This window comes from Ammospiza caudacuta, chromosome 22 (assembly GCF_027887145.1).
Source record: "Ammospiza caudacuta isolate bAmmCau1 chromosome 22, bAmmCau1.pri, whole genome shotgun sequence".
NCBI classification, from domain to species: domain Eukaryota; kingdom Metazoa; phylum Chordata; class Aves; order Passeriformes; family Passerellidae; genus Ammospiza; species Ammospiza caudacuta.
Window position 1 is genome coordinate 8,726,615 of NC_080614.1, and position 27,146 is coordinate 8,753,760.

A 27,146-nucleotide genomic window follows, 5' to 3' on the forward strand; every position below is an offset into this window, starting at 1 on the left:
CAAACCTGAGGCTCTCCCATGTGTTGGGACACACATGGAGCAGCTGCTGAGGAACAAACCCCAGGTTCTCCCAGATGTAGGATCACACTTGGAGAAGCACCAGAGGAACAAACCCCAGGTTCTCCCACGTGCTGGGACACACGTGGAGCACCTCCAGAGGCACAAACCCCAGGTCCTCCCACACACATGGAGCACCCCCAGAGGTACAAACCCCAGGTCCTCCCACACACCTGGAGCACCCCCAGAGGCACAAACCCCAGTTTCCCCCCAACACACATGGAGCACCCCCAGAGGCACAAACCCCAGGTCCCCCTAACACACATGGAGCACCTCCAGAGGCACAAACCCCAGGTCCCCCTAACACACATGGAGCACCTCCAGAGGCACAAACCCCAGGTCCTCCCACACACCTGGAGCACCTCCAGAGGCACAAACCCCAGTTTCCCCCCAACACACCTGGAGCACCCCCAGAGGCACAAACCCCAGGTCCTCCCAACACACATGGAGCACCTCCAGAGGCACAAACCCCAGTTTCCCCCCAACACACCTGGAGCACCCCCAGAGGCACAAACCCCAGGTCCTCCCACACACCTGGAGCACCTCCAGAGGCACAAACCCCAGGTCCTCCCACACACGTGCAGCACCTCCAGAGGCACAAACCCCAGGTCCTCCCAACACACATGGAGCACCTCCACAGGAACAAACCCCAGTTTCCCCCCAACACACATGGAGCACCCCCAGAGGCACAAACCCCAGGTCCTCCCACACACCTGGAGCACCTCCAGAGGAACAAACCCCAGGTCCTCCCACACACCTGGAGCACCCCCAGAGGCACAAACCCCAGAGCCCCTGCAGCCCCCCTGCCCCACCTGAGGGACTCGAGCACGGTCTGGCGGTGCTCGGCCGCCTTGAGGCGGATCTGCTCGCGGATGATGTCGGCGTTCTCGCGCTCGGCCTTGGCGCGCGCCCGCGCCTCCGCCTCCACCCGCAGCATCTCGTTCTTGTGCCGCAGCTCCATCTCCCTCTCCACGGTGGCTTGGGGGAAAATAAACAGCACAGAGGTCAAAGCGTGGCCTGGGAGAAGGAAAACCCCAGGGAAGGTGCTGTGGACTGGAAGGAAGAGGGGCAAAATGGTTTCAAAGGGGATTTTGGAAGCGCTGTTACGTCAAACATGGAATTGTGTGAAGGGAGAATGAATGAGAAATTCAGGAGTGGAATAACCCTCTCCTCTCCTCAAGTATGAAATCAGAATTTCAGGTATGAATCAGAATTCCAGTATGAAATCAGAATTTCAGGTATGACATCAGAATTTCAGGTATGACATCAGAATTTCAGGTATGAAATCAGAATTCCAGTATGAAATCAGAATTTCAGTATGAAATCAGAATTTCAGTATGAAATCAGAATTTCAGGTATGAAATCAGAATTCTAGTATGAAATCAGAATTTCAGGTATGACATCAGAATTTCAGGTATGACATCAGAATTCCAGTATGAAATCAGAATTTCAGGTATGAAATCAGAATTCCAGTATGAAATCAGAATTTCAGGTATGAAATCAGAATTCCAGTACGAAATCAGAATTTCAGATTTTGGAAGCGCTGTTCCTTCAAACATGGAATTGTGTGAAGGGAGAATGAATGAGAAATTCAGGAGTGAAATAACCCAACCCTACAGGGTTTCCCCACTGGGATGTGTTATTCAGCTATACTTCCCTCACTGGATGGCAGCACAGCTGGCCACATCTGTGCTTGGAGCAAACCATCCCATTCATTCAGTTAATTAACATTAACATTTCTCAACATTTCTGAGACCTGCATCCAGTGGAGTTCTGCAAACCCAGGAATTCTGACAATTCCCAACAACAAAAAGAAGCTTAGCAAGTTTCACACCACAACTTTTTTATTTTCTGCAGGAAACTGAATGGAGATGAGGTGACACAGATTCAACCACTCCTCCCAGAAGATGTTTTGTTTCTCTCCTCTCCTCAAGTACGAAATCAGAATTTCAGGTATGAAATAAGAATTCCAGTATGAAATCAGAATTTCAGGAGATCCTGACAGTTCACTGGGAAGTCCAGGAGTGGCAGGGGAGATGTTCAGGAGTGCAGCCCTTTCTAAAGCTAACCTTGGAAGCAATTGGAATTTACCTCCTGAAATTTATCTGACAGCAAATGGACACAAAGACCAGCACAAGGACTCCACATGTGCTCACACCCTCACAGCTGAACAAAACTCACCTCGCCTCATGGCCTCCTGCTTCTGCACAGACTCCTCCTGCTTCCTCAGGTTCTCCTCATTAGCAAGTTGCTACAGGGAGAGATGAGAGCAAAAGAGATGTTGATGTTGTAATGAGTCCATCAAGTGTGAACTGAAGTGCTACTGATGCCTCAGGTTTTGGCTTTTCTATTTTCCAGGTTCTGCGCTGATAGCTCAGGTTTTAACTTTTCTGTTTTTCACATTCTGTGCTGCTTTAGTGTGTGGGTCTGGGTTCACATTATGGGATGGTGAGCTCTGTGCACAGAGCAGGGACACAAAACAATTCCTGCTCCAGCTGGGCACCAAGGACAAATGATCCAAATCTCAGCCCAGGAGCACAAACACCGTGGGCTGCAGAGAGAAAAACAAGGATGGGACTGCAGGGGCTAAAGCTGGGATGGGACAATTCACTCCAAGATGTAAATGGAGCAGGACTTATAATTTTGTGACTGACCATCCATTTTTTGGGACCATTTTGGTTCATCTTGGGTTTATTTTGGGACCATTTTGGTTCATCTTGGCTGCAGCCCTGGCTGGGCTCTTGTGCTGCCCAAGGTGGATCCATTGAGGAGAAACTTTTCATAAATCCCTGCTTTATTCTTTAAATCTGCCTGGTCTGTTCTAGCATAGCCTTCACAAATATTTCCAAGGTTGAAGTGTGTTTTCCTCTCCCCATCTCCCACATTTCTCCTCCTAACCCCAAGCTGCTGCTTTGCCCCAATGCCCAGCCTTGATGTGCAGTGCTGATGTTGATAACAGAGATAAGCAGTGCCCAGCAGGACAGGGCACAGCTCCAGAGCATCTCTGGGATTTCAGAGGGCTCCCAGCCCATTCCCAGCTGGATCAGAGCAGGAATCCCCACCCACCCTACCCTACCTGCTGTCTCATCTGCTCGTCGTAGCGCTGCCGGGCCAGCTTGTCCTGGTACTGGGCTCTCTTCAAAAAACAAAATAAAATACACAGATTAGGCAGTTAAAAACCAGCCTGCTCCTCAGGGGAATGAGGTTCAGAGGGAAAAAAACAAATAAAATGGGGAAATCCACACAAACAAAAAGTTATCCTGGATTTGAATGTGAATATCCTCAGCCAGCACCAAAAACTTCTCTGTGCTGAGAAATCTCTACAGTCTGACTTTATTTTATGGTATCACAGATGCCAAAATAAAAAGCAAAGATTTCTTTGCCTGCTCCTCAGGGAAATGAAGTTCAGAGGGAAAAAAAACAAATAAAATGGTGAAATCCACACAAATAAAAAGTTATCCTGGATTTGAAATGTGAACGGGGTAAAATATCCTTAGTCAGCACCAAGAACTTTTCTGTGCAGAGGAATCTCTACAGTCTGACTTCATTTTATGGTATCACAGATGCCAATATAAAAAGCAAGGGTTTCTTGGCCCACAGAAGGAGACTTCAGAGGGAAAAATAAGGTTTTCATGTTCTAAACCACATTATCTGGAGACTGCAAGCAATGGAACTGTCATGATGTGCTGATGGTTCTGATGAAGATTTATTTATTCCATAAGAATTGCTCTTATCAATCACTGCAACTCCAAATAAACCCAAATCATCTCCACTGAACTGGAAGGGGGCTGAGGATCCACAGGTCAGGGGGTGACACCATTCCCTATTCCAAACACAGCACAACACTTGGGAATTATCTCCTCAGCAACTTGGAATAAACCAAGCTGATTTTGGTTATTTACCAAGAATATTTGAGTTTGCTGTGGTTTCAGACAAGCCAGGAGCTTGCTGTGAGCTCCAATGGTGCCCTATGAGCAGCAGGAGGTGAAGAACCAAGCCCTGAGTGTGCAGCTGCTCCCTGGGCCAGCCCTGCTCAAAGTCCAAACTCTGCCAGGGTAAAAGCACCACGTGCCAAATAAACAGCTCTAGCAAACTCCCCAGGCTGGAAATTCCATTAGAATTAATCAATTCCCTCCTCTCCTGTGCTCTCAGAGCAAGAAATCCCCACAATTTAACTTTTAACATTTAGGCCAGCCTTTGTTTTCCCTGTTTCAGGATTATTGCCACATCAGCCACTCAAGCTAAAACAAACCAACACTGCTCACAACGACTCAGATTTGCATCACTTCTCCTCAAGATATTTTTTCCTGTTTAATTCAGAAGAAATAAAATACTTAAGACTGAAATCCAAATAACTTCAGAGCCATTTCACTGTCCAGGCTAACATAAACAGTTGATAAATCAGTATTTCTCAACATTTCCCTGAAAAGCCCCTTAGGAAAACCCCAAAAACACAAAATGAGAGAAACTGCTAGAGAGAAAATTAACTGCACAATTAACTCTTAGACTTTTATCCAAACTGCTAGAAAGAAACTGTTAATTGGACAATTACCTCTTGGACTTTTGTTCCCAATTTCTTGAGCATCCAATTCCTTTGGATGCTCAAGAACTTGGAATGAAGTCCCAGAGCATTAAAAATCCAGCTCAACATCACAAATCCAGAACAGCTTTTCCCTGAAAAGCTCTTTAGGAAAACCCCAAAAACACAAAATGAGAAGAAACTGCTACCACCAATTCCTTTGGATGTTCAAGAACTCGGGAATAAAAGTCCCAGAGGATTAAGTTCCAGCTCAACGTCACAAATCCAGGACAAAATGGGGGCTCAGCCTGTGAGCACCCCCAGAGCCCCTCTCCCCAAAAAGGGATAATTAATAAAGGGATAATGAATAAAGGGATAATGAATGCATCATTGCCTTTTCCCCCTCATTCCCTTACTGCTTGGTGCTGTTTGGTTTCTTCATTGAGAGTTTTCCTTCTCTCCTCTGCCTGCACCCGGATCTGTTCATTCTTCAGCTGTTCTATGGCAGCCTCGTACTCCTGGGGCAGAAGCAGAATTTAACCATCAGAAATTCACAGAAATTTCACCACCAGGAATTCACAGAAATTTCATCATCAGAAATTCACAAATCATCTGTACAGAAATGCTACTGACAATCACATTCCAGGAAATCCCTCTGCATTCAGAGTGGTACCCTTAAAAGATGACCACTGACACAAGGAAGTTAAAATATGATAGTAAATATGAATAATTAAAATAAATATAAATAATAAATTATTATACTAAATCCCTATAATAAAATATTATACTATAATATGATAATAAAATATGTTACTATTATATAATAATAAAAGATGATACTATGAGGCTATAATATGATACTAAAATATAATAGATATTATAATAGAATATTATACTAAAATATGATACAAAGATGTTACTAAATATTATATTTTAATATATTGTGTATATAATATATAATTATATTGTATATTTTAATAAATATGATGATTAAGTATAGTATGATAATGAAATATGATAGAATATAATACTAAAATATGATAATAAAACATTGCAGTAATATACTATAATAAAATATTACAGTAAAGTATTACAATAAAATATTATAATAAAGTATTGCAATAATATATTACAATAAATATGATAAAATATTAATTTCTGAATCATCATAAGAAACATCATAATCAACCATTTCAGGATTAAACACAATTTAAAAAAATAAATTCAAGATATCAAGCAACACCCAAACAATCCCTAAATTCCTTTACAAGAGAAACAGAAATCTGTCCTTCACACAGTTACAGCTCCAGAAACCCCTGGTCACTCCCCAAAACCAGCAGGGATATTCAAGGCCACAAAAAATTGTGTCAGAATAGCCCAAATTAGCTGAGATCACCTCCCAGAATTACTCATTTTTTCCCCCCAAAGGCAAATAACCACCATTTGCTGAAGCTGAGCAGAAAGACAAATTCCTCACCCTCTGCAGAGGAAAGATTTGAACTTTGTCCCTCCCAGAGCTGGCAGTGCCTGAGGGCCCCAAGGAGAGGAATCCCAACCCACCTTGAGTTTGGTTTGCTGCTCCAGCTGCAAGGTCTGCTCCTGCATCTGGGCCAGGCTCAGCGCGTCCTTGGCATGGCCTGGGGGACAGAAAGGGACAGGGACGGCTCAGGGGTTGGATTTTATACTCTCCAGATTCTGTGCTCATACATCAGGTGTTAACGCTTCTCTTTCCAGATTCTGCTCTCCAGATTTTCTATTTTCCAGATTCAGGTTTTGGCTTTTCCATTTTCCAGATTCTTCCCTGACATCTCAGGTGTTAACGCTTCTATTTTCCAGATTCTGTACTGATGCCTCAGGTGTTAACTTTCCTGTTTTCCAAATTCTGTACTGATATCTCAGGTTTTGGCTTTTCTGTTTTTCACATCCTGTACATTTTAACTTTTCTATTTTCCACATTCTGTGCTGCTTTAGTGTGAGGGTCTGAGCTTCATATCAGGGCATGGTGAGCTCTGTGCACAGAGCAGGGAGACAAAACAATTCCTTCTTTAGATATAACTTAGAGATATAATTCATTGATTTATATATGGGACCCAAAACCTGAGCAGTGATTCCACACAATGAATCTTTCAGAGAAAATAATTTATTGCTCCATTATCAGAAGAAAGGAACTTCCCGCCTTGAAGGTGCTGTTAGGGTTCAGAGGAAGAAGTTGATGATGACCAGACAGAATCCTGTGTTTAAATGGAATTTATGCATCATGGACGAGGTGTATGAATATGCAACGGGCTGTTGTTTTTAAGGGTTAATTCTCTGTTAACGTGGGTCCTTTTTCGGGCCCAGAAAAGGTACCCGGACTTCCACAGCTCTTTGTCTCTATTGTCTCATATTGTCCTAATTCAAACTGTCCAAATTATGATTACTGTAACTGTATTCCTATTTATATAACCGTTTTATTACTATTAAACGTTGAAAATTTTAAAAACAAGCGATTAGCGTTTTTCGCAGTCCGGGACCAAGCTCTGCTCCCTGGGAAGGGCAGGAAGGGGTGCCCGGGAGATTCTGCCTGCGTGAAAAACGCCAATTTTTTTATAACCTAAAACTATATTTAATTAAGAGAACTAATACACCATAACTTTCTAACACAACACATTTAACATCCATTTGTATATTTGCGAAAAGCCAATATAAAACACACGCTGTTTTTCACACAGATCCTTTTCCCCACACCCCTCCGAGCCCTCCCTCCCGTCCCCTCACGCACGGGACGCGTCCAACTCCCGCGCCGCCTTGGCCGCGCGCTCCAGGCCCGTGGGGTCGAAGTTGCTCCATTTGTCCTTGGGCGTCTGACGGTCCCCGGCGCCTCCAGCACCGCCGCCGCCTCCAGCAGCGGGGCCGGGCGGCAGCGAGAGGCCGCTGCCGGTGCCCGGAGGAGCCGCGTCCCCGCCGCCGCCCGGGGCGGCCCCGCGGTTCAGCCCGAACAGCCACGACATGAGGGCGGCGGCGCCGGCTGCACGCGGGGACGCGCCGCGGGCACTGCGCGTGCGCGGAGAGGCGGGCCGCGTTCTCATTGGGTGGAGGGAGAGGCGCGCCGCGCGGTGATTGGTGGAGGGGAGGCGCGTGTGGGGTTTGATTGGTGGGGAGAAGAGGGAGGGGCGGGAGAGGAGGGTGGTGGGGACGGAGAGCGCGGAGGGACAAATGGGGCGGTGCTTCCGCATAGCAACGGGAGTGAGGGGCGTTGCTAAGGGCCGCGAGGAGGCGCGGCCTGGGCGTTATCCCGGGATTGCCTTGGGAATATCCCGGGATTGCCTTGGGGTTATCCCGGATTTCCCTGGAAATCGGCCCCAGCTTGGCGTTATCCCGGGATTGCCTTGGGAATATCCCGGGATTGCCTTGGGGTTATCCCGGATTTCCCTGGAAATCGGCCCCAGCTTGGCGTTATCCCGGGATTGCCTTGGGAATATCCCGGGATTGCCTTGGGGTTATCCCGGATTTCCCTGGAAATCGGCCCCAGCTTGGCGTTATCCCGGGATTGCCTTGGGAATATCCCGGGATTGCCTTGGGGTTATCCCGGATTTCCCTGGAAATCGGCCCCAGCTTGGCGTTATCCCGGGATTGCCTTGGGAATATCCCAGGATTGCTTGGGAATATCCCGGATTTCCCTGGAAATCGGCCCCAGCTTGGCGTTATCCCGGGATTGCCTTGGGAATATCCTGGGATTGCCTTGGGAATATCCCGGATTTCCCTGGAAATCGGCCCCAGCTTGGCGTTATCCCGGGATTGCTTGGGAATATCCCGGATTTCCTCCGAAATCGGCCCCAGTTTTGCATTATCCTGGGATTCCCTTGGGGTTATCCCAATTTCCCTTGCCATTATCCCGAATTTCCCCTGGCGTTATCCCGGGTTTGGCTTGGGGTTATCCCATATTTTCCTTGGGGATATCCCAGGATTCCCTCGGTGTTATCCCGGGATTCCCTTGGGGTTATCCCGAATTTCCCTGGAAATCGACCCCAGCCTGGCGTTATCCCGAATTTCCCTTGGGTTAATCCCAGATTTGCTCTGAAATCAGCCCCAGTTTGGCGTTACCCCGAATTTCCCTTGGGGTTTTCCTGGATTTCCCTCGAAATCCTCTCCTTGGAATGGCAGAGAGGATGGGAAAGCAGAAAAGGGGAGCACAGAGAAACCTCTTGCTGTGGTTATGTGGGATAAAGAGCAGGATTTCCCTGGAAATCATCATTTTGGAACTGATGTTTCATCAAGACCAATATATTTCTGTTTTTTACATTTCCCACACATTTTTTGAGGGATGGGAGTAAAATTTGGGGTAAATCCCGTTATTCAGGCATGGGTGGAACACACACTTCATTTAAAATTATGATTTAAGGGTGATCTCAGAAGCTTTTCCCAACTTTTATGATTCTATTAATTCCAGCTTTTCAACCCCTGGAACAAAACCCACAATTCCCCCACATAAAACCCCACAGATTTCCCAGCAAGCACAGAGGAACCATTCAGTAGCTCTCATATTTATATTTATTTGTCTTCAAAAGGCTGTGTTACAACTGAGGGGGGATGAAAATTAATGCATTAATAAACTATGCAGGAAGTTGTGCAAACTTATTTCCTGTCCTACAGCGAGAAGAAACAAAATCATTTTATTGCATGAGCAGTTCCAGGGGCTTTGTGATCCTTTCAACGCTGAGATTAATCAGTCACAAATGCACATTCCAGAGGAGGACAAAAACCACATGAAAATCTCTTTACAGAGTTAATGAATGACTCACCTCCCTTCTCTCCTGAACAAGGCAGCCCAAGGAAAAATGCTCCAGAAAGGTGGAAATGAAAAATTCAGCTCTCAGGGGACAAAGTCAGGGGTAAAATTCCTCTCAGCTCCAAAAGGAGCTGATTTAAGCTGATTTAAGAAGGGCTTTTGAGGCTGAATGGGGCTCTCCACAAACAGCACTGCTTCAAAACCAAGCTCCACATGGAGGGAAAATAAGCAATAAATTTAAAATAGAACAAGAGTTACTGAGGGAGGGTGTTCCCACTGATGCTGGGGGTTAGCAGAGAAATATCTACATTTCTTTACAGCCCTAAGCCCTGAACTTTGAAACCATTTGCTTGGTCACTAGGTATTTATAATTAATTTATCTTTCTTTCTTTTTTTTTCCCCAGCTCCCCCTTCCAGCGTGGCTTAGAGACAGCGAGTTCAAACTTAGGGAAATAATCAGATTTATATTTTTTTTCCCCTTAAAAACATTGATTTTTAAGTGTAGCTCAAGCTTAGCACTGGGTGAAAGCCCAAGACAAGACACCAGAGATGTGCTCTGTGTGTTCAGAGTGCAGAGGAATGATAGTGCTGGAGAATTATTGCCTGTAATTAATCACAGAACAGGCTAATTAACCTCCACGAGGGCAGCAGCACTCCCATTTGGTGAAGGGGGTTTGCAGGTATGCCAGAGCAATGATCCAGGCAGGAGCACAGAAACAAAAACAAATGTTTTAGATGGTTTTGTCTGGCTTTTCTGGGCTCTGGAGGGAAGCACATTGCCAGGATTTTGGGTTTTCTGCTCTCTCATTCCCTCCAGGGGATGGGTTGGATTCAGGACTGGATTTGGCCAGGATGGAATTGCAACAGCCAAATCCTGAATGAGCTCATGCAAAACGAAACCTGCATCAGCCTTGAATAAATAGAGAGCAGGAGCAAGCGGCAGTGAGGATCCACCACTCTGCCTTCTGTTTGTTACTGGTGTTTCTGTGAAATGGGGACACATTTGGCATCTTTTAGTCACATTTTTAGTCACACTGGCTGTTCCATGCACCCAGGCAAGCCTTTAGGCTTTTAGGTTTGGGCTGGACACCTGCAGGGGCAGCACAGCCTGGGACAGGAGCTGCTTCCTCCCTGGCTCCTCCTTTTTTTGTCCAAATCTTTGTCCATTCCAGACCTTTGCTGTGCTGGGCAGGAGCTCACTGCAGTCTGTGCTGCTCTCTGGGCCTGGATCCTTGGGCCTCTGTGGCTGGAGGGACACGAGGAACAGAAATGTCACAATACAAGGAATTAAAATGGCAGAAAATAAGGGATTAAAATGTCAGAACACGAGGAATTAAAATGTCAGGACACGAGGAATACAAATGTCAGCTTTAGTCACCCATTCTCCACGTCTGAGTCACAGATCTCACCCCTTATTTTTATCCATTAGATGCATAAATAAACTTTAATAAATAAATTTATTTATTTATTATTTAAATAATTTTAATCATTAAATTAAAATAATAATTAAATTAATAAAAATTAATATAATATTAAATGATATCTAATTAATAAATTAAATAAATTAATGTATTTTCATTCATTAAATGCATAAATAAATTTTAATAAATAAATAAATTTATTGAATATTTAAATAAAATAAAGAAAATTAGCAATTAAATTAGTAATAATTAATATAATATTGAATATTTAAATAATAAATTTAATAAATAATTAAACTTATTTTATGCATTAAATGCATAAATAAATTTGAATAAATTTGTTTAATATTGAAATAATATTAATAAATAAAGAAAGTTGATAATTAAATTAATAATAATTCATATAATATTAAATAATATCTAATTAACAAATTTAATAAATAAACAAATGAATGTATTTTTATGCATCTGTCTCCACTGTACTCTTTTTCCTCCTGCCTGCAATAAACTCCACTAGGAGGAGTCTTACTCCTAAAAACGGGGGGAAAACCCAATTTTGGTCAGTCTGCGGTGAAACAAGAGCGGTGATGAGCACAGAATATCCCAGCCCCGGGGGCTGCTCTGTGGGTTTGGAATGCCTGAAACAGAAACCCCTCGGAGAGCGAGAAAGGAATGCAGGGCTTGAATTCTGAGCAATAAAACCTGGATTCAGAATAATAAAAAACTGGATTCTGAGTAATAAACCCCTGGATTCTGAGTAGTAAAACCCCACTCAGGGGCTGGATTTTGGGTCCCCCCTGAGGCAGGTGACCCTGTCTGTGCTGGGGCCCCTGTCTGTGCTGCCCCCGCTCACCTTGCAGGGTGCAGGCCTTGGCTGACAGGGATTTCTCCGTGCCAGACCTGTAGACGGCCGTCACTGTCACCAGGTAGGTGGTGTTGGGCGCCAGGTGCTCCAGCACGGTGCTGTTGTGGCCGCCGTCCACCTGCAGCAGCCTGGCTGAGCCCCCTGGCAGGGGCCCGTAGAGCACCTGGTAGGAGGCCACGGTGTCCAGAACAGGAGCCCAGCTCACCTGGAGGCTGCGGGGCCCACAGTCTGAGATGAGAACCTCGACTGGGCTGATTTCCTCTGGAAAAGGTGGAGAGAGGTGTGGGTGGGGATTTAGTGAGAATTATTGACGTGCATCATATTGGGGTTCAGGGGTGGGGAATTAAAATCAACCCAGTGGAACTAAAATCAACCCACTGAAATGAAAATCAACCCAGCAAGGAAGTAAAGTCAACCCAGCAAATAATTCAAGTCAACCCATTGGAATTAAAATCAACCCACTGAAACTGAAATCAACCCACTGAAATTGAAATCAACCCACCGAAATTGAAATCAACCCAGCAAGGAATTCAAATCAACCCAGCAAGGAATTCAAATCAACCCAGTGGAATTCAAATCAACTCAGCAAAGAATTAAAATCAACCCACTGAAATTAAAATCAACCCAGCAAGGAAGTAAAGTCAACCCAGCAAATAATTCAAGTCAACCCATTGGAATTAAAATCAACCCAGTGAAACTGAAATCAACCCAGTGAAATTCAAATCAACCCAGTGGAATTGAAATCAACCCACTGAAATTGAAATCAACCCAGCGAGGAATTCAAATCAACCCAGCAAGGAATTCAAATCAACTCAGCAAAGAATTAAAATCAACCCAGTGGAATTAAAATCAACCCAGTGGAATTGAAATCAACCCAGCAAGGAATTCAAATCAACTCAGCAAGGAAATAAAATCAACCCAGTGGAATTAAAATCAACCCAGTGGAATTAAAATCAACCCAGCAAAGAATTAAAATCAACTCAGCAAGGAATTGAAATCAACCCAGTGGAATTAAAATCAATGCAGCAAGGAATTAAAATCGGCCCAGCAAGGAATTCAAATCAACCCAGCAAGGAAGTAAAATCAATGCAGTGGAATTCAAATCAACACACTGAAATTCAAATCAACCCAGCAAGGAATTCAAATCGACCCAGGGAATTCAAATCAACCCAGTGGAATTAAAATCAGCCCAGTGGAATTCAAACCAGCCCAGCGAGCAGATGTTGGTGCTCACCCCACAGCTCAGCCCAAAGCAAAGGGTTTCTCTGCCTTTCAGCCAGAGCTGTTCTCACATGCAGAAAATGAATATTTTGTACGAGTCCACCTTGACTCTGCCACCCCAGCCCAGTTTTCAGTTTGCCCCAGCACAAATCTGAGTTGTTCTCTGCACAGAGAGGCTGATCCTGCTCCCAGTTCTTCCCCTCTCAAACCCAGACTTCCCTTAGGTCATTCCAGCACCCTCCATCTCCAGCTCCAGCCCCAGGCGGGATCCTGTCCTTGTCCCTAAGGTCCAAGCCATGCCCATTTTACCTGGCAGGGTGGTGACCCAAGGTGCATGCCATGTCCCTTTACCTGGCACAGTGCTGCTCCTGGCCCCATCCATGCCCCTTTACCTGGCAGGGTGGTGACCCTGATGCCCCCATCCATGCCCCTTTACCTGGCAGGGTGGTGACCCTGATGCCCCCATCCATGCCCCTTTACCTGGCAGGGTGGTGACCCTGATGCCCCCATCCATGCCCCTTTACCTGGCAGGGTGGTGACCCTGATGCCCCCATCCATGCCCCTTTACCTGGCAGGGTGGTGACCCTGGTGCCCCAAGGTCCCATCCATGTCATCTTACCTGGCAGGGTAGTGACCCTGATCCCAGCCATGCCCATTTACCTGGCAGGGTGGTGACTCAGGCCCCATCCATGCCCCTTTACCTGGCAGGGTGGTGACCCTGGTGCCCCCATCCATGCCCCTTTACCTGGCAGGGTGGTGACCCTGGTGCCCCCATCCATGCCCCTTTACCTGGCAGGGTGGTGACCCTGGTGCCCCAAGGTCCCATCCATGCCATCTTACCTGGCAGGGTGGTGACCCTGGTTCTCTGGGGAGGGACGTAGTGCACGTTGGACTCGGGGGTCAGCGCCACCTCGTAGGTGGTCGCTGGTGCCAGCTGGGTGAGCACGAGGCTGCTCTGTGCCCCGGGCACCTGCAGGGCCCTCCTGGCAGCGGGGTCCCCCCCCGGGCCGTACTCCAGGCTGTAGAAGCCGCTGTCCTGGGACAGCAGCTGCGGCCACACCAGGCGGAAGCTGCTGGAGGTGACGTCGGTGGCGTGCAGGCGGTTGGCACGGATGGCATCTGCAAAGGGACAGGGGACAGAGATCGCTGCTGGCATCGACCCCCAGAGCAGGAGCAGCCGCAGTGCCAGCCCTGCTGGGGCACACGTGCAGCTGGCAGCACCCATGCAGTCACCGAGGGGTGGTGCTGGATTGAGGTTTTTATTTTGATGCAGAGATGGAGTAACTGAGTAAAAGGCTTTTAAAATATTTTTTTTATTAAATATACTTATATACTTATATTTTTATATATTCTATATCCATATATTTATATTTAATATCAATATATTGAATATTAATATAGGATATCTTATTCTAATAATATTTTATATATTCTGCACTTATTTATATTTAATATTAATCTATCCATATTTAGTATAGGTATATTTACTTTATGTATTTATATCTTAATATTTTATATTTCATAATTTTATTCATTTTATTAATTTATGTATTCATATATATGTATTTTATATTTAAATATTTTTACATTTTTACTTTATATCTTTATTATATTGATATATTTTATATATTTTATATATTTTTATACAATTTTATACCTTTTAATATATTTCATATATTTAAATATATATTTATATGATTACTTAAATACATTTATATATCTTATTCTATTTTTATTAATAGATTTCTATTTTGTATATTTTATTTATATATTTTAAAATTTTCTTTTTAATTTTTACTTTCATGTGAAGGATGAGGCAATACAGATGTTACAATTTACGTTATCACAATCAGAAGCCAACTCTTTATTATTGTACATTATAAGTGTTTCTTGACCTATCAGCTTTTATAACACTGAATTTATATATTTGTATATTTATTTAAATATATTTAAATGTATTTATATATCTCATTATATTTTATTTTATATATTAATATTTTGTATATTTTTATTTAGAATAAAATGCTGAAAAATTCTTAAACTAATTATCAAAAATTACCTTTTATGAGTCTTATTACAGTGTATTTTTCACAGTTCTATTTCCCTGAAGCACCTAGCCTAGAGATCTGGTCTAGATTGAGAGATCCGGTCTAGATCTCTAATCTAGGGTAGAGAATTAATTCTCTACAAATTAATTTCCCTGCGGAAATCCCCAAACCAGCAAACCCCTGCACAAGAACGGCCCAGAGCATGGAGAGCTCCATTCCTCCTGCTCTGTGCCCATCCCAGTGCCCAGGGGACAGGGCAGGGCCTGGGCAGTGCCAGCCCAGCTGAGGGCTCACAGAGCTGCCTTGTTCGGTGACATTCAGCACTCAGAGAGAGCTCCCCTGTGCCACCTCACCTCTCCCTGCCCCCGGGGCACGGGATCCACAAAACCACAGAATCCACAAAACCACAGAATCACAGAATTCTCAGAATCCACAAAACCAAAGAATCCACAGAACCACAGAATCCACATGATTCACAGAATCCACAAAACCACAGAATCACAGAATTCTCAGAATCCACAGAACCACAGAATCCACATGATTCACAGGATTCTCAGAATCCACAGAATTCTCAGAACCACAGAGTTCTCAGAATCTCTGGGTTGGAAGAGACTTTTAAGATCAGGTCCAACCCAGCCCCAACAGCTCAACTCAACCCTGGCACCCAGTGCCACACCCAGGGATGGTGACTCCACCACCTCCCCAGTTCCTGGGAATTCCCAAAATTCTCAGAATCCCCAGGTTGGAAGAGCCCTTCAAGACCATCGACCCAACCCCTCAACTCAACCCTGGCACCCAGTGCCACATCCAGGCTTTGTTAAACACACCCAGGGATGGGGACTGCTCCTTTTTGAGCCTTTTTTTGTGCTACCTTTGAGCTCCAGAGCACAAACTCCAGGCTCAAATCCCTCTGGTGGTGCTCCCTGACCCTTCTGACACTCCCATTTTGGGCACAATTCCACTGTTCTCTGGTCTTCCAGAGAGGCACAAACACACAGGATTTTGTTTCTAGCTCCAGGGAAGTGACATGGAGATATCTTCTGTTTTTAAATGATTTTTAAGAGCTTTGAAAAGCCCCTAAATCCTTATAAAAGCACTTCCAGCTCATGCTCAGAGCACTCACAGAGCTCTCACCAGCTCCCCATTGCACAGAGGTGAAGGGAGGCACAAAATCCTCTCCCAAAGCTGCAAATTTGGGGCTGCTCTGCCTTCCCAGACTCATCCTTTAGCTGGGAGAGGATCAGCCCTCCTCCTCTGAGCTGCTCTGAGCCCTGCCAGCTTCCCTGTACCAAATAAAACAGGCTCAGATTTTCCTCTGAGCTGTTCCCTGGCAGGAACATTTCCCTGCTCTGTGCCCTGCCCATCCCAGTGATCCCATCCCATCCCAAATCCTGGGGCCCTGCACTCTGCTGGGAGCCCCACAAACCTCAGGGACCAAGCCACAAAGGGACAGGGAGCACAGGAAAGGTCTCAGTGCTGCCAAAAACCCTGCCAGAAGCTCAGGGAATGGAAATTAGTGAGCTGGGAGCAGGGAAAATGTGAATGGAGGGGGCAGATCAAAGGAGAAGCCCACAGCAAACAGCTCTGCCCCTTGTTGCCAGAGCCCTGGAAGTTTCAGCATATAAAGAGAGAAATAAAGCACAGAAAATAAAGACATAAATGCCCACAGTGGTGAGAAATGGATTTACAGAGAGTTCTCAAACAGAAGGCTCACACAGTGTGCATCTGTGTCCAAACCTGGAGATAAGAAATGCCGGTTTAGAAACCCCGTGGAACAGGACAGACGTTGTGGAGAGAGAAATGGAACCAGAAAAGAAGTTTCAGAAGATGACCTTACAGAAAAGATTAGACACTTTGGAGAAACAGAACTGTGAAAGATGCATTGTAGTAGGAGCCATGAGGGGTAATTTTAGATGATTGGCTTTAAAACATTTACAACATGGTGTAGCTAAAGCAAATAAGCCAAAACCCCTTATAATGTAGTATAATTAAGAAATAGTTAACTCCTGATTGTGATGGTGCGAATTATAACATCTGTACTGTCTCACCCTTCACATGAGACTGAAAATAAAATAAAAGTTTTTCAAACACCTCTCAGTTGCCCCATCTCTGGGTCAGAAAAGGGCTCAATCCAACACTCAGTGTGTTTCCCAGCCCCTCTGCTCCCAGAGGGAAGCAGCAATAAATAAACAAACAAACAAATAAATAAATAAATAAATAAATATTTTTAGCATTATCATTATTTAATAATTAATATCCTGTACTGGACTGAGGCAGTGCCTGCCTGGTGACACTTTCCCTCCACCTCCTGCCTCTTGGGGACTCCAAACACCATTTTGTAGCCAGGAGCTCTGCAGAGATCAGGATCAGACTTGCAGGAATGCTGCTGGCTTCATGATGAGGATGAGAAAATAAAAACAGCAGCAAAACCAGCTAGAACAGGACAGATTTGTCCCAAATCCCAGCTGCAGCTCCTCTGACCCAGACTAGGACAGGTTCTCCTGCAATTTCTCAGACCCAGATTAGCCTGGATTTTTTTTCCTGGCTGCAGAAGAACCCGTCCTAAACTGGGTCTGAGAGGCTGCAGCTGGGATTTGGGATTCTGGTTCTGTTTGATGTGAGTGGGGCAAAGTTCTGATTCTGGCAGGGGTGACAGAGCTCAAAGCCTTCCCTGCAGCAGAACTCTCAAAATCAGACTTGCAGGAATGCTGCTGGCTTCATGATGAGGGTAAAAACAAAACAGCAGCAAGAACAGCCAGAACAGGACAGATTTGTCCCAAATCCCAGCTGCAGCTTCTCAGGATGGGTTAGATTGGGACAAATTAGATTAGGACAGGTGAGATTGGGACAGGTGAGATTGGGACAGGTTCTCCTGCAGCTCCTCAGACCCAGTTTAGGACAGGTTCTTCTGCAACTTCTCTGACCCAGATTAGGAAAAATTCTTCTGTAGCTTTCAGACCCAGACTAGGACAGGTTCTCCTGTAGTTTTCAGACCCAGATCAGGACAGGTTCTCCTGCAGATTTTCTGGCCCAGACTAGGACAGGTCCTCCTGCAGTTCTCAGACCCAGATTTGCCAGGATTTCTGCTTGGCTCCAGCAGAACCTGTCCTAATCTGGTTTAGAGAAGCTGCAGCTGGGATTTGGGACAAATCACTTTGATGTGAGTGGGGCAAGGTTCTGATTCTGGCGGGGCTGACAGAGCTCAGAGCCTTCCCTGCAGCAGGACTCACCCAGGGCCCATTTTGGGTCAGAAATGCTCTTTCCTGAGCGCATGTGGGACATGGGGATGCTCAGGGCTTGCAGGCTCCTGCAAAGCCTGGCTCGGGAGTGGTGCCAAAGGCTGGCAGGAGGCAGCAGCCCCAGCCTAACTGGGCTGGGCACAGAGCAAGTGGCTGCAGGCTCAGGGCTGATGTCAGCTCACAGGAATGCCCTGGTTTCACAACCAAGAGGGTCCTTCCCCAGCACCAAATGCCACATTTTGGGCACAACAAAGGGAGCCTGAGCTCCTGCACAGCCTGAGAACCTTCCCCTCCCTCTGGGCAGGGTGGAGGTGCCTGCCAGGAGCCAGCTGTGCTTTCTGCAGAAAGAGAAGATGTCCTGATCCTAGGACTGAAAACCTCTTGTAAAGCCATGGAGAAGGTTGCCATTGATACATCAGACTCCCCTTTTCCTCATAAAGCCTTGAAAAGTGTGGGGCAATAGTTCATAGACACGGCTGTGAGTCCTCTTTGTTCTTTTGGGGTCTCACACAAAAGGGCACAGCTATGACTCCCCTTCATTCTTTTGGGGTTTAACCCAAAAGGACGTGACTGTGACTCCCCAAACCTTTGTTCTTTTGGGGTCTCTCTCAAAAGGACATGACCGTGCCTCCCCTTTATTCTTCTGGGGTCTAACCAAAAAGGCCTTCAGCAAAGGCCTCCATGGTAAAGGAAGCAAATGTTAAAGGAGCTGTGATCCCATGAGAAATCTGAACAGAGAAAAAGAGAGGAGTGATGAGACCCTGTGCCCTCACAGAGAGGAGATCTCTGTTCTCAGAGGTGAAGGTGATTTCAGAAATAGATGTAAACAACATTTGCTCTTGAACTAATCTTTAAACCAATACCCCATCAGCTGACATGGCCCATAAACACAGCTGTGGGAAAAGCTGTGAAAACACAGGAGGGACTTCACGATTGCATGGGCTGAGAAAAGCAGGCAGTGAGCACCCCCAGCCCCTGTCCTGAGCAGCTCTGGGGCCATTTCAGCCCCAGCACATCTCCCTGTGCAGGCTGAGCCCACCTGAGGCAGCAGCAGCCTGGCAGGGAGCCCTGGTTTGGAATTTCTGAGGAGCAGGCAGGAAACAGCCCAGCCTGGAGAGGGGATGGAAGGAGGGGAGCAGCTCCTGACAAAGCTTGTTTGTGCCTCTCCAAAAGCCTCCACTGTTTTTTTTTTTGTTGGTTTTTTTTTGGTTGTTGTTTTTTTTTTTAACATTAGCAGAGATGAAGATAAGAGAGGAGTGATAATTAAACCATTCCAGAGCTGGAATTAATTAATTCCTGCCTGTCCCTGCCATGCCAGGAAGGGTGGTGGAGCTCTGAGCTCCTCCAGGTAGGCACCAGTGGATTTAAGGGGTTTTATTAATGTGAAATCAGGTGATGTGACCAAAATCTGGCACTTTGCAAGCCCTGGATTCCTGTGGGAACCTCACCTGGCATTAAAACCCCAGCCCAGGAGGTTTCAGGGCTTGCTGGGTTCACAGAATGGACGCTGCCCTCAGGCACAGTGCTGACCTCTGCAGGATTTAGATTTGCTTTGTTCTTTTGGGGTTCCACCCAAAAGGACACAACTGGGACTCCCCAAACTTTTGGTTTTTGGGGTTTCACAAAAAAGAATATGGCTGCGACTCCTCTTTGTTCTTTTGGGGTTTCACACAAAAGGATATGGTTGGGACTCCCCAAACCTTTGTTCTTTTGGGGTTTCACCAAAAAAGGACGCAACTGTGACTCCCCTTCATTCTTTGGGGTCTCACACAAAAGGACATCATTGTGACTGCCCAAATCTTTGTTCCTTTGGGGTTTAACCCCAAAGGACACAGCTCTGACTCCCCAAATCTTTGTTCTTTTGGGGTTTCACCCCGAAGGACACGTCTGTGCCTCCCCTTTGCCCTTTTGGGGTCTCACACTGCGGGTACTCTGGCTCAGTGCCATTTCCAGTGCCATTTCCCTCTCTCCACCCTGTGAGGGGCACAGAATCCACCTTGGCCTGCCGAGGCAGGGCTGGGCTGCTCCTCCAAGGGCTCTGCTGGCCAAGTCAGGCCAGGGATCTGGCAGATGTGGAACACGTTAGAACAGGATTTATGGAACAAGAACATTCCTTTCCTATAGCCTCAATGCTGACAGCCTGCACTGTCCCGAGTTGTGTTTTTGAAGAGAGCAACTGCGGGAGTTGGAGGTCTCAGCCCCTGATGGTGAATTTTAGAGATTCAGATCTATCCCAAACAAGAGCTGGAAGGAGCTGACAGGAACAAATCCTTGCCAGGGACACGCATCCCATTTTAGATGTGCTCAACACGTTTGTGTTCCTCCATCAGCTGGCACAGAGACAGAAACTTTTGAGAGGAAAAAAAATAAAAACCACTTTAAGTGTGAAAATCAGCTCAGGGGGCTCAGGCACTTTGTGCCCACAGTTTGCTGAGGTGAAATCATCCCAGTTTGGGCAACCTGTGGTTAACAGCCTGTGCAGGTGGGGCATTTTGAGCTCTGCCTGGGGTGTGCAGATGCCTGACCTGCATGACTCATCCCAAAGACTTGTGGGGTTTTAAGGAACTCAGATATTTCGAGTTCCTCGTTCCCAGCTGAACTCACAAACACAAGTTCACCTCACCAAGGGGAATCTGTTCCACTCACACAAACATTCCAAGGGCAAATATTTGTCCCAGACCTCCCAAGAGCCTTGGTTTGTACTTGGACCTGTGGCGGGGATTTGGGAATTGGGGTGATGGTTGTTTGTATTAATTAACCAATCACTCAAAACTGTGCCTAACTGTCTGGAGATAGTCACAGCTTTTCCTTTAGTATGATGTAGTATAGTTATAATATAAAATACTAATAATATATAATAAATAATATAATATGGTATTAATGTAATATAGTATAGTTTTAATAAAGCAATTGTTCAGCTTTCTGAATCATGGAGTCAGAGTGCATTATTCTCTTTAATATAGTTATAATATATTATATATTTTATATATGTATATTATATATAATATACATATATATTATTATATACATATACTAATGTATATTATACATTTATATACTATATATGTATATATGGTATAATTGTTAATGTATATATAGTATTAATGTCATATAATATAGTTATAATAAAGCAACTCTTCAATTGTTCTGAACCATGGATTCAGAGCACATTATTCCCTTTAGTATAGTTATAATATAGTATTAATGTAATACTATATATATAATTATAATATAATATATATTATATTATTATAATTATATAATTATATATAATAATGTATATTATATAATTAATATAATACATATACACTAGACAATATTAATACTATAGTAAGTTAATAGTATTAATATAATACAGTATTAAAATAGTATTAATATAGTATAGTATACTATAATATAGTACAGTATAATATAATTAATATAATATGGCAATTGTTCAGCCCACTGAACCATGGGGTCAGAGCAGATTATTCTCTTCAGTATAATTATAATACAGTATTAATGCCATATAATATAGTATTAATGTCATATATTATATTTCAATAAAGCAATAGTTCTGAACCATGGGGTCAGAGCAGATTATTCTCTTCAGTATAGTTATAACATAGTATTAATGCCATATAATATGTTATTAATGTCATATAATACAGTTAAATAAAGCAATTGTTCTGAACCACGGAGTCAGAGCACATTATTCTCTTCACTATAGTTATAATACAGTATAAATGCCATATAATATACTATTAATGCCGTATAATATAGTTTTATAAAGCAATTGTTCTGAACCATGGGGTCGGATCGCGTCATTCCCCAGCTGGGGATCACCTACACCACCAGCTAACAGCCTCCACCCTCTGAACGCCAGGCTGAGCCCTGCTGCCCCTGCCCTGGTGCCCGCGTACCTCGGATGGCGTCCCTGAGCTCCGGGGTGATGATGGGCAGGTCATCCACGTCCACAAAGTGCAGGTGCGCGTCCGAGGGCGCGCTGGCGGCCGCCGACAGCTGCAGGAAGTTCCCGCGGCCGGTGCTGACGATGAACACGGTGACCCCCATGTCCTTCAGCAGCCGCATGGGCTCCGAGATGTCGTCCGTGGAGAAGCCGTCTGTCACCCACACCAGCACCTTGGGGACGTCGGGCCTGGCCCCGGCCCGGCTGCTGAAGAGCTTCTCCTTGGCCAGGGCCAGCGCCTTGCCCGTGTTGGTGTCGCCCATGCGCTGCCGCGTGCCCGCGATGGCGCTCCGCAGGCTGGCCCCGCTCAGGTGCTGGTCGAAGGGGAACTCCATGCTGGGGGTGGTGCTGATGTGGATGAGGCTGGTCTGCACGTCCCTGGGGCCGAAGGCGAAGGGCTGCAGGAGGTCCCACATGAACTCCTTGACCTTGGAGAACTCATAGCGGGAGACGCTGGCAGAGCTGTCCAGCAGCAACAGGAGGTCGCCCTCGGCGTTGGAGGCAGAGGGCTGGGGAGCTGCAGGGCAGAGAGGGGGAACAGCATCAGTGGAGGGCTGTGAGCCCAAAACCTGCACAGGCTGGGGAGGCACAGCTGTGTCCTTTGGGGTGAAAACGCCAAAAAACAGGGGTTTGGGGAGTCACAGCTGTCTCCTTTGGGGTGAAACCACCAAAAAACAGAGGTTTGGGGAGTCACAGCCACGTCCTTTGGGGTGAAACCCCAAAAGAATAAAGAGAACTCACAGGCGTGTCCTTTTGTGTGAAATCCCAAAAGCCAAAGGTTTGGGGAGTCACAGCCGTGTCCTTTAGGGTAAAACCCTAAAAGAACAAAGGTTTGGAGAGTCAGAGCTGTATTCTTTTGTGTGAAACCCCAAATAACAAAGGTTTGAGGAGACACAGCCAAATCCTTTGGGGTGACACTCCGAAAGAACAAAGAGGACTTACAGCGTGTCCTTTTGGGTAAAACCCCAAAAGTACAAAGGTTTGAGGAGTCACAGCATGTCCTTTGGAGTGACACTCCAAAAGAACAAAGAGGAGTTACAGCCATGTCCTTTTTTGAAACCCCAAAAGAACAAAGGTTTGGGGAGTCACAGCTGTGTCCTTTTGTGTCCTTTTGTCTGTACCCCGCAGCTCTCCGGCACCACATTCCCATCCCATAAATGTCCCATCCCATAAATGCCGGTTTTCCCCATTACTCATTGCTGTTAATTACTCATCACTGTTAATTACTCATTGCTGTTAATTAGGGACAGCCCCATCCTGACCCCACAGGGCTCTGCCTTGGTTAACCAAAGCAGCAGCTGGAGGGCAGAGGGTGTTTTGGGGCTGAAGCTTCTCCTTCATTCCAACCCCATCCCGTCTGTGACACTGACCCCTGCACGAGATGGAAACAAATTCCTCCTGTTCAGCAGAAAGAATCCATTAAAAAAAAAAAAAAAAAATAAAATCGAGACAAAGGCTCTGCCCCCATCAGGAGCGTGGCAGGGCTCACAAAGCAAGCAGACACTGCAATCAGCCTCCCTGCAGGTCCAGGCTCTCCATTCCCTCATCCTTCCTCCCGCTCCTTGTCCTGCATCCAGCACAAACATGCCATCCGCGCCAGAGGTGGAGGTTTGGAAGCACCAAATCCCTGCTCACGCAAGCAGCTGCTGCTCCCAGGCACTGCAGACGGCGTGGCCAGGTGCCAGAGGAGGATTTCTCATTTTTCAGGGGGGATCTGGAGCGCCCGTGAGCATTTTCAGTATCAGGGATAACTGAGATGTGACCCCTGAGCTGTGCCGGGGCCTGGGCAGGGACAGTGACACTGCAGGGTCCTGCTGTCACCCCCTGCGCGAGGCTGGGTCGATGGCCCGGGCTCTGAAGTGTTTGGAAGGGCTGGATTTGGGAAGGAAAATGTCCCCATGGAAACGCAACGCTGGCTGCTGGCTTTTCCAGCAGGAGGAGGAGGAAAGCAGCTGGCCAGGCTTCCCCTGATGCTGACAGGAGACATCCGGGCTGATTCACACAGCCCCGGGCTCTGGGGCTCCCTCACAGCCAGCAGGGATCAGCTCCTGTCTGGGGTAATTCTGCTTGACATCCCACTCCTGTCTTCTCTCACTGCTTGGGCTGGAAACCTGCGCGCTGAGGAATTTAAATTTTCTATGCTTTTAAAGGTACAGGCCCCAAAGAGAACCTTTCTCCACATCCCCAGGTCAGTGCAGTGTTCCAAAATGGAATGATAGAACTGGGATTGTGGGTGTGGAGTTGGTTAGAAGTGTGTAAAAATCACAGAGTGGAAAACTGATAGTTTAAAGTTTTAGAATATAGAAATAAATATGAAGCAATATGAGGTTTTAGGGTGGAGGCAGGTTGTTCTTCTTCACCTTCTTCTCCGTGGGTGAAGTGTTCCTGTCCCTGTGCCACCACAGCCCTTCTGGACAGGGCACCAGGAGCTGTGCCAGGCTGGGATGGGCATCTCCTGCCCACAGGCGGAGAGGCCAAAGGCAGCTCAACCCAAACACTGATCCTCCTGAACCCAGCTCATCCAAACCCAGTTTAACCCAAACACTGATCCTCCTGAACCCAGCTCATCCAAACCCAGTTTAACCCAAACACTGATCCTCCTGAACCCAGCTCATCCAAACCCAGTTTAACCCAAACACTGATCCTCCTGAACCCAGCTCATCCAAACCCAGTTTAACCCAAACACTGATCCTCCTGAACCCAGCTCATCTAAACCCAGCTCAGCTCATTCCAAACCCAGCTCAGCTCATTCCAAGCCCATCTCAATCCCCAAACCCAGCTCAATCCCCAAACCCAGTTTAACCCTAACCCAGCTCAGCCCCTAACCCTGATCATTCCAAACCCAGCTCAGCCCCAAACACTGATCAACCCAAACCCAGCCTCTGGAGCAGGGCACAGCCCTTGTGGAATGCCAAGGCTGGCTCTGGCACAGCCCCTGAAGGCCTGAGCATTGTTCAGAGCCCGGGCTGGGAAATGCCATGGGTTGGGAAAATGCCACGGGCTGCCACCAGGAGAGCAGGACAATGGGAATGTGCCACGGGCTGCCAGGGTGGCAGGAGGGCAGGACAATGGGAATTGCTGCTCCCGGCGTGGACTTGGAGAGCTGGGACAATGCCAGGAGCTGCAGAACTGTAACTGCCCCAGTGGGACACTGAGGGACAAAATCCAGCACCCTGTGAGGGACAGTGGGACGTGGAGGGACAAAATCCAGCCTGGGACACTGAGGAGCAGACACGAGGTTCCCTCTGGTTTCCCAGTGTTTGCAGTTCCCAGGGGCCCTGAAAATCAAACAGAACCATCCCTGGGGCGACAGAACCAACCAGAACCATCCCTGCAGGCACAGAACCTTCTCCAAACCAGGACAGACTGAACTGCAGCAGCTCAGCCACCACTGAGGGGTGAGTCCTGCCCAGGAACGGGACACCATCCATCCATCCATCCATCCATCCATCCATCCATCCATCCATCCATCCATCCATCCCTCTCCCAATTCCAGCTCTGCAGGGCTGCCCCGTTATCGTTTCCCATCTGCAGCTCCCAGGAGAAAGAAAAGCTGAAGTTTTAGAGCCGAAGCGATTGAATTACAGCGATCAGGAGAGAACAGAGCGTTAATCACCGCTGGCTTCCCTCAGAGCCCTCAGTGAGCACTTTTCCATGGGGTTCCTTTAACTCTGTGAATTTCTGAACAATTCCCTCTTCCCCACCGGGAACAAAATAGACAAAATTACATTCTAAGTAATTTCCTTCTGCAATTGCAGACAGGTTTCTTGTGCACAAGCACTTCTAAAAGCAGCAAACACCTAAAGTAGCACCGTAGTCTCAGTTTTTATTCTGAGAAGGGTTTTTGAGGAGAGCAGGAGGCAGGGAATGGGGAAAAGCAGGGCAGGAACCCTTCACCTTTCCAGCACTCACCTGGCTCAGGTGAGCAAATTGACAGCAAAATGCAGGCACAGAAAAAGGGACAGCAGCACTGTAGGCTCAGTTTTTATTCTCAAAGGGGTTTTTGAGGCGAGCAGGAGGCGGGGAATGGGGTAAAGCAGAGCAGGAATGCTTCGCCCTCCCAGACACTCACCTGGCTCAGGTGTGTCCTGTCCCACAGCAAAATTCAGCCACAAAAAAAAGGGAGAGCAGCACCACAAGCTCAGTTTTTATTCTGAAAGGGGTTTTGAGGCGAGCAGGAGGTAGGGAATGGGGTAAAGCAATGCAGGAATGCTTCAGATTTCCAGGCACTCACCTGGCTCAGGTGCGTCCTGTCCCGCAGCAAAATGCAGCCACAAAAAAAGGGAGAGCAGCACTGCAAGCTCAGTTTTTATTCTGAAAGGGGTTTTGAGGCGAGCAGGAGGCAAAGAGCGCGGTAAAGCAGCTCAGGAACACTTTGCCTTGCCAGCACTCACCTGGCTCAGGTGCGTCCTGTCCCGCAGCAAAGCGCAGCCACAGCAGAAGTGGAAACACCACCTTGGCCAACATAGCCGAGCCTGGTGCTGCCCAAAGCGCCTTGGATGCCCCTGAGGGGGCCCAGCAGAGCCCGAGCTCGGTCATAGTCCGTGTCCCGCAGCCCCCAGAGCCATCCCGCAGCTCCGGCTTGGCTTTGGCTGCGCTGCGAGCTCTGGCTCCGGCAGGGAATTTTCTTTCCTTCCTCCCCCCACTCCTTTTAAAGCCATAAATCCATCCTGACAGCGAGAGCTGGAGCACAGGCAGCTCCTGCTGCTCGTCCTCCTCCTCCTCCTCCTCCTCTTATGCTGAGTTAAGCTCGCCCCAGGAGCGGGGTTTGGTCCGTGCGCAGCTGGGCTTGGCTTGAAAAAAAAAAAAAATATATATATATATATATCTATCCCTGTAGATAAAACTTTGGCCGTGAGAAGCACTGGCAGCAGGCCAGGAACTAGAGAGAAAAATAAAAGAAAAAAAAAAAAAAAAAAAAAAAGGGAAAGAAAACTGCCAGAAATCCAAAGTCGTGCCGGTGTGGAATGAGCTGGAAGAAGGGAGAAGGCGCTTATAAAGGGAAGGAGGAGTGGGGAAGGCAGGAGCTGCCCTGCCCTGCCCCGGGAATATTGGCCAA

At 46.6% G+C, this 27,146-nt stretch overlaps 2 protein-coding genes across 2 annotated transcripts in view; both read right to left on the reverse strand.

Moving 5' to 3' along the window:
• The window catches only part of LOC131567163 (ATPase family AAA domain-containing protein 3), a 30,685-nt gene extending 23,116 nt beyond the window's left edge, over nt 1–7,569 (reverse strand). The window contains exons 1-6 of the mRNA XM_058818677.1: nt 7,338–7,569; nt 6,137–6,213; nt 4,993–5,094; nt 3,134–3,193; nt 2,239–2,308; nt 870–1,035 (exon numbers count right to left, since the gene is read on the reverse strand). Coding sequence (XP_058674660.1) covers nt 870–1,035; nt 2,239–2,308; nt 3,134–3,193; nt 4,993–5,094; nt 6,137–6,213; nt 7,338–7,566 — 704 coding nt within the window. The 5' untranslated portion in view covers nt 7,567–7,569. The remainder of the gene's footprint in view (nt 1–869; nt 1,036–2,238; nt 2,309–3,133; nt 3,194–4,992; nt 5,095–6,136; nt 6,214–7,337) is intronic.
• A 1,519-nt stretch (nt 7,570–9,088) lies between these two features.
• VWA1 (von Willebrand factor A domain containing 1) lies at nt 9,089–26,872 on the reverse strand. The gene is made up of 5 exons (XM_058818718.1): nt 26,482–26,872; nt 22,041–22,604; nt 13,692–13,970; nt 11,619–11,891; nt 9,089–10,590 (listed from the first exon to the last, which is right to left on the reverse strand). Exons 1-5 carry the CDS (start codon nt 26,624–26,626, stop codon nt 10,541–10,543), a joined length of 1,311 nt encoding a protein of 436 aa, XP_058674701.1. The 5' UTR covers nt 26,627–26,872; the 3' UTR covers nt 9,089–10,540.
• Between the last annotated feature and the right edge of the window lie 274 nt (nt 26,873–27,146).